Below are 11,546 nucleotides of genomic sequence, written 5' to 3'. Positions count from 1 at the left end.
TCATTTGACCATAACATATAAACACCTCCCTATGTGACGCATACGAGCTATACGTACAAGATCCGCCGGCCCATCAGACAACTGGTCCCACCTCCATCCTGGGCCTCCCCATTTATTATTTTATTATTTTTTAAGCTTCAAAAAACAAGTGGGTGAGCAGTATCGAACACCCAACCTCTTGGTTTATATCTACCTCCAGTAACCAACTAGGACAGCGGATTTGTTGTGCCTGGCTTCTTCTTTTATACTACTTGTTGTGTATCTTATCTGTCTGTTTTTCTTTTTTTCTTTTTCTTCGGTTTATTTTTCTTTATTTCTTCTTATTTTTCTATTTTATTTTTCCAATTTCTTAAATTCGTGAACAATTTTTTAATCCGTGAACTTATCTTTTAAATCTGTGATCTTTTTTCATATGAATGAATATTTTTCAACATCGCAAACTTTTATCAATTTCATGAAAAAATTTCAAATTTTTTTAACTTTTTAAAAAATTCCTTAACCTTTTTGCAAGTTGATGAACTTTTTTTTATAATTTCACAAACTTTTATCAAACTTGTGAACTCTTTTTATTTTGCAAACTTTTTTTTCCAAATTTGTGATTTTTTTGTCAAATTCTTAACCTTTTTGCAAACTGATGAACTTTTTCAATTCCATGAACTTTTGTCACACTAGTAAGCTTGCATTGCACATCTCGGCTAACACATGTAATCATATATAGGATAATCTTCCCTAAAAATAATAGGTTAACTCTATTGAAAATTTTAAATTTTACACGAAGTGTATAGTACCTAATTCTTGGCATACATAATTTGAAATATCATTCTTCGTAAATCAATATTCCTTTCACGTACATTTCACCCAAACAATTTGAATACCTTCTTTACTCAAGAAAACAATATGAATACTCTTTTTATTGCATGAGACAAATTTAGAGTGCATGCTTTCTGATATCCTATCTATTTAGGAATAGACATAGTAGTTCATAACCAGGTTGATAGCAAGTTCATCACCCAATTCTCCTCTCCTGAAGCAAGGTTACATGCAAATTGCAATGCGGCACGTAGTTGTACATGAACAGTTGGATGAACTCGCATGACCCGACTCCATGTAGAAACCAGGAAAAAAGAATCATAGATTCACATGAAAGTCCTAAGACAACAATAGCACCCCAAAGATGGAAAAGCAATCAACATGTTGTAGATATAATATTTGATGCATAATCATATCTATATCATCTTGTCTCGTCTTCTTGCACAATGCATGTCTCGGACCAACAATTATTTTGTGGCCTCCCGCCTACAATTTGAAGTTTCACAAGTTCCCAGCAATAAGTTTTCATATTACCCAACATCACGTCTTTGTAACAATTACATAGAACGATGGCACCAAACCAAATACAATATGTTTTCCATTAAATATTTCAAAATTGGGTGCTGTGTTGCACTCAGCATAGCGATGATAAAAAAAAGGGAAGTACAACCCCTCCCCCCCACCCACAGTTGGATTTGTGTTTAAAATGATGAAACAAATTTAAAAACAAATATTTAGATGATGACTACTTCAAAATGATTAAATGATGACAACATGGGGCATGTATCTTCATGACTTCGCCACCCACAAAAGTTTATTACCAACTAATATTTAGATGATAACTACTTAAGAAACCTTAGTCCTTGAGAGTTGACAATGAAACCATTTCGTTGTTATGAAATGTGCCAGCATGCAACAATGACAACATCAACAAAGAAAGGTTTGTTGAAAGTTCTATTCACCTGCTTTAAGAGCTGAATAATATCTCCGGTCCCTAAATAGTTTGTAGAATAATTTGGAGTGAAACTACTCGCACACTGAAATTGCAGGAGAAGATGCAAAATTGTAGGCTAAATGATGATACCCACTGTGCTATTTGTCCAACTTAAACATCTGAGTGTGGTAATCTGTCATGGATAAGCCTTAATGTGAGCAATACTAAATTCAAAAATGGGCAAGCTCGAGCCTTCCTACTATTTTTACTTTAGATGCCTTCCAATTTTTTTCCACTGGTTTCTATGATAAATTCAAAGCATCGTGCCAAATTGTTTGTATTTTTAACAAGTTTTGCATTTTCTAGAGTTTTCTTGGTGAAAACGGCTGATAAATGGGCAGGCGTGTCACAACGTGCGAACAGTGTTGGAAGTTGTTTAAACCTGGCATGGATGTTTCATATATCCATGTCAGGCTGTTGCAAGAAGTTGGGGTCATTCATCTATAGAAAAAAAATCTTAGCCTTTAGATGAACTAGGCAATGGCATCTCTCTTGTCGGGTGCCTGTTGGCCCTACCCAAGCATTCATGGATTTGAAAAAAATCATGAATTTTAAAAACAGATGTTCACGAATTTGAAAAAAAAATCCCATGCATTGGAAAACGTTCATAAAGTTGAAAATAGTTCTTGGATGTGTAAAAACGTTCACAAATTTGAAAACAAAGTTCACAATATTAAAATAATATTTCCGTATTTGAAAAGTTCATGGATTTAAGAAAAGGTTCATGATTTAAAAATAGCTCATGATTTTATTAAAATATAATTAAGCTCAAAATAAAATATAAAAAAGAAAAGGAAAGTGGGACAACAAAACCCCCCAAAAAAGAAAACCATAAATTTTAAAAATAGTTCATGTTTCGAAAGATGTTCGGAAATTGTTTGTGTTTCGAAAATTTGTACTCTTTCAAAATAAAATTTCTCAAATTTTGTTCACAAATTCCAAAACTATTCGGCATTTTAAAATTCTTGGCTATCGGCATGTGTTGTCTAGTGGGAGGTCTTGAGTTCAAATCCTCACAATCTATCCATTTTCCCTGTATTTTTAGGTTGCGCTTATATTGAACCTGGTAGCTTAATGGGCCGGCGCAGCATCTGTGCAATTTGCATACGACGAGACGTAGACGTACTTTAGCAAAAGACCAATTGCTAAAAAAACTTTAAGAAAAGACCATCCTGCCTTTTGATATGAAGGGGTGTGGCATAATCTTAGTCTTTGATGTGTTTACGGGGGGTGTATCGAAGCGGAAGTGTTCTAGGATTTACTTCATGCGCTCACATGCCAAAACGAGTTATGCAGGATTCTTCTGGAATTGTCCACGCACTACACCTGCGGACCTCCTGCACCCTCACGCGTTGGTGTTTAGAAAACTTCTCATTCAAGATCGTTTGTTGCTATTTTCTTATCTACTCATCATATAAAGATGCATATCATTTTTGCAGTTTAACTAAGAGCCTAAGTGCATAGCATGTGCCTTCTACTAGTAAGTATTACTCCCTCCTTTCCTAAATATTTGTCTTTCTAAAGATGTCAACAAGTGACTACATACGGAGCAAAATAAGTGAATCTACACAGTAAACTATGTTTATATACATCCGTGTGTGGTAGTCCATCTGAATCTTTAAAAAGACAAATATTTAGGAACAGAGGGAGTAGTATACTTTGGTAGAAATACGATAATATTTTCATGTAGTTTTTAAAAATGATTCACATAGTTTTCTATTAGTTTAAAAAGGTTTCATGCATTTAGTAGAAGGTTAATAAAATATAACAAATACTTGTACATTTTAATAAATGTCCATGACATTTTATAAATTGTTCATGCGTTTTTTACAAATATGTTCGTACATTTAAAATGTCTTCATGACACTTAAGAAATATTCATGACATTGAAAAATATGCTCACAAAATTTCATATATATTCGTGCATTTATTAAAATCCACCTATCAAAAAATCATGAGCCAAAAAGAAACTACATGTTTTTTTAATGTCAAGACATGAAAGTTTTCATATTTTTATAACTTTCATGTATTTTATAAAGAAAATGTACATATAATTTTCAATAAAAATAGTTTTATGGTTTTTTAGGAAACAGAAAGATTTTAAATGGAAAAGGAGAAAAGAAACAAGGATAGAATAAAAGGAATGAGAAAACAAGTAAAAAAAAGGAAAACTCAAAAAACCCTAAAACGAGGGGACCGAAAAAGAAATACTATACAAATACACAAAAGCCATGGGAAAACTCATTTCACACATTGATCATTTCCACCTCCGACGTTGTAGTCATGCGGGGGTGTCAGATCTGGAGTTCGATGGCATGTCCGGGGACACGTTGCCCCGGTCTGATTCTTTCGACCGCAGTAGTTTTGCTTCAGCCAAAATACTTTGAAGGTCCGTAAAGCTGCCGATCAACGATGGAGCTGCGTCGAGCTCGGGTGAATAGGTGATTTGTCTCATTTTCCTTAGTGGAGAGGGTCAGGCGCTGTTTTTCTGCATATAATTATCCTATCTTTTCAGTCCTGTAATGTCGATTTTTACGTGGCTTGTAACTGAATCTTTGTGTTATTAATGAAACACGTATTACTATGCAAAAACAAACATTGATCCATGGAAAACCAAAGAAAAAAACAGACACCCGAAAGAAACCAGAAAGGAAAAACATGCCCGCGCTTTGCTAATGGGCCGCGGTCCACGTCATGGGACGCCAGAGTCGAGCCTGACGGTAGGGAGAGGCAGAAGTAGAAGAACGGATGCCTCCAAAAAAATAGGATGCCGATAACTGCCACACGTGAGGTGTATCGGGTGGTTGTGCCGCACGTCCTGTGTGGCACGAAGACGACCCCGCCCGCACGACCGCGTCCGGGCGCGCGCAGCCACAACCCGCACGTCCGGTGCAGCACGATCGCCCCACACGAGCACGTACGGGCGAGCGAGCACGCGGCCCGCACGACCCGTCTCGATCGTCGCCCCTTCCCGCCTGCGAGCCACACGCCCCGCGTGTCAGTAACCACACGTCCTGTCGCGATTGCCTGGTCCACACCCTCTTCAGTTGCCATGTTGCCATGTTGCTGAACTACAGTTGCCATGTTGCTGAACTACAGTTGCCATGCCGGACAACTACAGTTGCCATGCCGGACAACTACAGTTGCCATGATTGCTCAACTGCAGTTGCCATCTTAGGTCAAGTGTCGGATGCCATTTTTGGGCAACTGCAGCCGTTGCCATGTATGGTCTGATCTACTACAGTTACCATGATTTGAAAAACTTTAGGAGTTGCCACCTACTAATACTGGACAGTTGCCACACTAAAAAACATGGCAAAACATGTTTCGGGTAAAAAGAGAGTTGACATCTGCTTACAAGCACGCTAGAGGCAGTTGCCATGTACCCTACAAAAACACATGGCAACTGATAGCTTTGGGTGTGTGGTAGAGGAGACGGGCATGTGGGCGATGGTGGTATCTTTAGGAGTTGCCACCTACTAACACTAGACAGTTGCCGTGTAGCGCTATAAATAGACGTGGCAACAATAACATGTTCGGGTGAACGAGAGTTGCCATCTGTTTACAATTACAAATAGGGCAGTTGCCATGTACCCCTCAAAGACATGGCAAATGACAGCTTGGGTGTGCAAGAGTGGGAGAATGGGCAGTCGTGGGAGATGGGCAACAGAAGTGGTGCGTGGCGTGCGGGCGCGATAGCAGTTTCACCCCACGCCCCGACTGGCAAACCATTGACCGCGGAGAGAAAAACGGCGTGCGGGCGAACTCCCCCACACGCCACACACACGAGTTGTCCTACGTGGCACATAAATTCAGTCTTTTCATGTCAAGATTCGTGCAAAAAGCGCTAGACGGTGATGAAGGCGTGTGGGCAAGTTGGCTAACACCCACACGTGTGGGCGTTAGTGCTTTCGAAAAAATAATAAGTAGGGCGATTACTTTCTCGTCCTTTTTCCTGTGTCTACAGTACAGAGGAGCCGAATCAGCGGCGACTCCGGCGTGCTCGTTCTTCCGCCGGCCCTCCTGAGCGTTTCCCTCGCCCCCAGCGGCCCCCAGGGCGGCTGGAGGTTAGGGGAACCTTGGATCTGGGCGCGGCATGTATATAGGTGCGGGGCGTCGTCCCCAGGTTCGGTTTTCAGCGCCGATGTATTGACGGAGCAATCGTCGATGCGCCATCGAAATAATGTCCCCCAGCTCTGGCTCCGGCTCGTCGGCGTTGTGGCAAATGCTGGCGAGGGGCTTGTGGGGTCCTGCCTTTTGGCGCGATGGTGGTCTGGCTCGTCGGCCTTCTCCAGCGGTGCCGGCTCTTCGTGCAGGGACAAGGGCGGTTTAGTCTGTCAAGGCTGGTGGCTTGTGGGAGAGGGATCCGGTCATCTCTTTCGAGCTGATTTGGCATCGTCCCCGGATCCGGTGCAGGAGCAGCTTGGGGAGCATCCCCGGCATGGGGATCGCCTCCGGCCGATGTCTGATTTGGCTTTAGATCCGATTTGCTGGAATCGGTGGATGATGCGGTTCATCAACGCCTATGTGGCAAGGAGCTTCTCCTGCTCCAGGTTTGCTCAAGATTTGGCGTCTACTCCGGTGATTCATCCTCAACAGGGATTTGGGGCGCCGAGCATGCAATTCCGAGGAAGGTCTCCATGGACTATTTTCCCTATGTATTATGTATGGGGCTTTGTTTTCTGGCTGCAACAACACCGCCTGTATCCTTTATGTCTTTCTGTATCTGTATTCGTACGTGTACTCGTATGGCTGTACTGTTTTCCTACTCGTATGAATACAAGTAACGTATGCCTTCGGGTGTACGGTTTCGGAAAAAAAAAGTAGGAGAAGGGATCGGAGATGAGGCGGAGGGGATCCACCTTCCAATCTCAGGAGGGGATTTCTCGATCTTGTTTGCGTCGAGGTCATAATTTTGCATCTCTATGGGCTATGGGCAGATGCATCCTTACCATATCTCCAGCTTTCGCTGGCTTCTTCTCCTCCATGGCCTCCTCCGATTCCAGGCCCGTATTGTTTCTTTGGAACCAACGAACAGGAAACGTTTTACTTATAGTAGTACTAATTATTAAACCAGGAAACGAAATGGTACTGAATGTCTAAACGGCGATGCTATATATACACACGACGCCTGCACGATTACGCCGTGGCAGCGCCAACAGCAAGCATTGGTCCGAAACTACCAATGTTCAGTTTAACTGCACGTTTTCAGATCCTTGCCTCAACCTGAAGACTCTCCTAGTTGTGCTAAAATTTAGGTGCCTGTTAATTTGGAAGGACCGTTTGTACCCACTGTGACAGTAATGCGTAGAGGTTTGTTTGGCACAAGGCGGGGGAACAATGGCAAAACTGAAGAAAAGCTGGTCATGTTTCCTGCTGCCGTTATATGCAGTCCTCGCCTAGACGCAGCATTCCGCAATGAGTCGGAGTAAACGTCAGCTTCACCATCATTTGAACTTCAGTTACATATTTTCATCAGTCGTTCTCTGCCGTTGCATATTTTGACTCTGATGTTTTTCATTTTTCTTTCTTCATGGCTGCTTTATGTGTTGAAGGAGAACAAAGGCAGGCCAAAATGCCTCTGGCGCCCTGTGATCATGTACTCAAAAATCCATCCGCATGAGCCAATGCGGCAGGCAACAATATTGCTTTACTTGCCACTCTCCGGGCAATTCACCTTCACCATCCGCCGGCCTTCCCAGCTACAGTGCCCACCAATCAAATATCAATGTAGCATCCATATATACAAACTGAAGCTGTTGATCAAGGTGCTCCTGAAATTCAGAGATTTGAACCAGCCATTTCCAGGCAACTACAGCCGGTTCAGTTAAGTTGATTGCTCAAACAAAAAAACCCTGCCTTTTCCAAATACAGTAGCTTATAAGATTCGAATAAATAGTTCAAATCATCCAGATACAGGCAAGAGAAACTTGAAAAAGGGAAACAACAACAAGCCCGCGAACAGAAGAAGAAAGTAGATTATGGTTTCGATGCGCATCAGGAAAACCCACTGTCTGCACTCGTACTCAAATACAAACTATGGGACGAAAAACCTGATGCACCAAACTTACCCTATTACATACAAACACACAATGTAACAAAAGGTTCAAGCTACAACAACACATGGCAATACATAAATACGGTGGCTGATCACAGAGTTGGAGAAACAAACGTGTAGCTCACATCACTTGCTCTTCTTGCTGCGGAGGAGGGAAAGAGGGGCAGATCAGTAAATCACAGGATGCAGTGCAAATGAATGAATTAACCAGCGGGCCAAGATGTATACCTCTTACAATCCGTCACCTGCTCTCCTTCGCCTTTCCTCCTCCTTTTCTCTCTCCTCATTAGCTATAATGAAATCTTCACATACTCTACGGAGACGGAGCTGAAGATTGTGACGGTTGGGATGCAAAGCGATTGCTTTTTCAACGAAACCTTGCACAGTCTCCACCTCCTCCAGAGTTGCATGATAACAATCAATTTCGACCCGGAGGTCAGCAAGGCTTGAAAGATGCTCGAAACCCATGTCAGCAACGTCACTATTCCAGAACGCGACAGGATAGGCTCTCCAGCAAAGATAGAGCCATCGGAGTGCTGGCATAGCATCTGTTGCAAATTTTATACCCGCTGTTTTGGGTGCCCTAATTGTGTAGTGGAACAGCTCTAGCAGCTTGAATCCGTTACTACCTACAGTCAAGACGCCAGCCGACTGATCCCATACTTCTAGCTGGAGATTGGCCAGAGAAGGCATACCCATAAGAATATGGAGACCTTCCTCATCAAATAGTGTGACTGCTATGTCTAATTGGAGGATGTTGGTTAGGGAGGCCATTCCCTTGGGAACCCTCTTCATGCAGAACGCTAGTTTAAGATTTTGGAGGTGCGGAATGGTGCAGCATGGATCCCTGAACAGATAATCTCCTGTTTCTCCACCAGTATAAAGATATTGAATGTTGTCATTGCCCAACCCCTTTAGAGATGAACTCAGTTTTTCTCTGTAGCATTCAGTCCATGATCCATTCATGGTGATCTTTCTCAATTTTGTTAGATGTCCAAGCTCTTCCAAAAATTTCTCAGGGTTGTCAACTTTACAAATATACACTTCCTCCAGGGCTCGCATGCTCCCAAACATATTTGCAGACAACACACAGTATTTGCAAACAAATAGGCGCACCAAATTCTGTAGTCGGGCTGTAGTTGATGGCAGCTCTCTAATTCCAGAGTCCCGCAAATCGAGAGTCTCTAAATTCTGTAGCTTTCCGATATCTTCAGGAAGCTCTGTCATTCCTCCAGACTTAATTCTCAAATACCTCAGTTGATAGAAACTTCCAATATTTCTTATATGCTTGTTTTCCCATGACCAATAGTCCCCACATATATCAAGCACGCGCAAAGACTGAAAGTCCACAAGTGGGGGTATCTGCTTTCTTTCTCCGAACACATTTAGTGAGCGAACATGTAGCTTGCTTCTTGTGATGGCTTGGATTGCCCCTTTCTGTTCAAGCCCACTAGATTGTATGGAGAGCCGACGGATCTTGCTTGGCAAACAATTGGAGACACCGTTTAAAACAGTGGCAAAATTCTCTTCATTTGACAGAGATATAATAAGGTCAAGCACCATATCATGAACCTGGCAATATTTCTCTTCAAAACTGTCAACATCATCAACTATCTGGACCATGCTTCTATTGACAAGTTCATTGAAACAACTATCCGCTTCTTGATACAAATTTCCACGTTTTGTTGCAATGAATCCTTCAGCTATCCATTTCCATTTCAATTCTTCACACAAGATTTCCTCGTCCTCAGGATATATACTTAAGTATAACAGACAAGTCTTCAAGTGTTGTGGAAGATCCCAGTAACTAAGTAACAATATATGTCGCATATCTCTTCCATCACCGCCACTCTCATATGAAAGACCAGCACCAATGGAATCATGGAGTCTCTCCCATTCATTTGGGTTTTGATGTTTATGGGATAGCAAACTTGCAATGGTAATTATAGCCAATGGCAGACCACCACACTTTTTTAAGATCCTAGCTGAAACATCTTGTAGTTGAATAGGGCAGGAGTTCTCCGAGTGGAAAATTATCTTAAAGAACAGTCTTCGGGAATCAACATCATTCAGAGGTGGCATTTGGTAGAGCTGATCACCGGAGTTGGAACAACATGACTTAGCTACCTTGGTAATGCGTGTAGTAGCAATTATTCTACTACCATTGTTATTTTCGGGAAAAGCTGCTCTTAGAATCTCCCAGTGATGTTCTTTCCATATATCATCAATAACAAGAAAGTACCTGTAGGCAATGTTACACTATTAATTAAGCTCACTAACACAAATTTGCAACTGATTTTGTCTGAGATAGAATTAACATATCCAAGCCATCACAAGAATTAACTGGTTGTGTCAGGATACAATTAACATATCATCAAATGCTAATCACATGTATGGATGAAGAAACTATACCTCTTTCCTGTCAAGATCCGCTGGATCTGACGGATTAGTTGATCTTTCTCCCACCTCTCCGACTGACACTTACTAAATGCAGCTTCATCAATTTGAGACAAGACATCTTTCAAGAGCTTCTCGAGATCAGGGGTGCGCAACACCGACACCGAAGCTCGGTACTGGTAGTTACCTCCAATCTTGCGATAGGTCTCCATGGCGAGGGTGGTTTTTCCCAGACCCCCACCTCCAACAATAGCCACCACCTTCAGCTCCTCACTCTCCTCCGTCAGCAGCCAAGAGATAACCTGGTCCCTGCGGCCGTCAATGGCCACCAAGCCCTTGGCCACCCCGTGGAACGCAGCTAACCGGGGATCTATCGCCACGGTCCTTGTTGGACTTACAATATACTTGTCGAGATTTAGCCTCTGCCGCCGTAGGTTCTCCTCCTCAACGCGGGCCTTGATCTCCTTGATCTGGGTACCGATGCCATGGCGCGCGAACAACGCCTTGAGCCCGCGAGCGGTCCTCTTCACGAACCTGGGCCTGGCGTCGCCGTTCCCAAGATGGAGCATGAAGCGGTCGATGCACTCCTCCATGTCGTAGCTGAGGTCGCGCATGCTGCCCTTCCAGTCCTTGGCCAGCTCGTCGAGCTCTTCCATGTCCGCCAGCGTGTCCACCAGGATCTGCATCCTGCGGAGCTCGCGCTTGAGGAAGGCGATGTCCTTGCGTACCCTCTTGAGCATCGTGTACTCGTCGCCGAGCAAGGTGGCGAGCTTGCCGATGACGGAGCCCAACGCCCCCGTCCCGACGCCCACGCCCAAGCCCACCATCTCCCTCTCTTCTGGCCGCTACACAAGTGCCATGCTGGTGCTTGGTGGTGGTTGATGGAGGAGTAATGGTTGTGAGCAGAGCGAGGCGCCGGTGAGGTGGTGGTTGATGGAGCCATGGAGGAGCGTGGTGTGTATGCGTGTGGATGGGCGTGTCTTCAGGATGGGAATGGGACGTGCCTAAGCAATGCCTCGGTTATTGCTAGGAAGCTTCGTGGAAGCCAAGCTGCCAAGTAAAGCCCAGCAAACCAAAATTTCCTGGTGAGACGAACAATTATGGTGACCAATTAGTTCGTGTACCTGGGAAGGTGGGATGAAGCATCGGACCTGGCTTTCATGGCGCCAATCAAGAAAGCAACTTTGTCCATACAATCAAACACAAGGAGTTGATCAGGTCTGGAAGAAAATATGGCATATCGACCGGTGACTTGACAAAGTCTATGCCATCAGTGTTCAATTATTA

The 11,546-nt window shown here is 43.2% G+C and overlaps 1 protein-coding gene across 1 annotated transcript; it reads right to left on the bottom strand.

Moving 5' to 3' along the window:
• Positions 1 to 7,647: 7,647 nt before the first annotated feature.
• LOC119341841 (disease resistance protein RGA5-like) lies at positions 7,648 to 11,300 on the bottom strand. The gene is made up of 3 exons (XM_037613690.1): positions 10,275 to 11,300; positions 8,091 to 10,104; positions 7,648 to 8,004 (listed from the first exon to the last, which is right to left on the bottom strand). The coding sequence occupies exons 1-2, from the start codon at positions 11,084 to 11,086 to the stop codon at positions 8,094 to 8,096; spliced, it is 2,823 nt and encodes a 940-aa protein (XP_037469587.1). The 5' UTR covers positions 11,087 to 11,300; the 3' UTR covers positions 7,648 to 8,004; positions 8,091 to 8,093.
• Between the last annotated feature and the right edge of the window lie 246 nt (positions 11,301 to 11,546).

Source organism: Triticum dicoccoides, chromosome 7B (genome assembly GCF_002162155.2).
Source record: "Triticum dicoccoides isolate Atlit2015 ecotype Zavitan chromosome 7B, WEW_v2.0, whole genome shotgun sequence".
Taxonomy (NCBI): domain Eukaryota; kingdom Viridiplantae; phylum Streptophyta; class Magnoliopsida; order Poales; family Poaceae; genus Triticum; species Triticum dicoccoides.
This window is presented reverse-complemented; position numbering and strand designations above follow the sequence as displayed.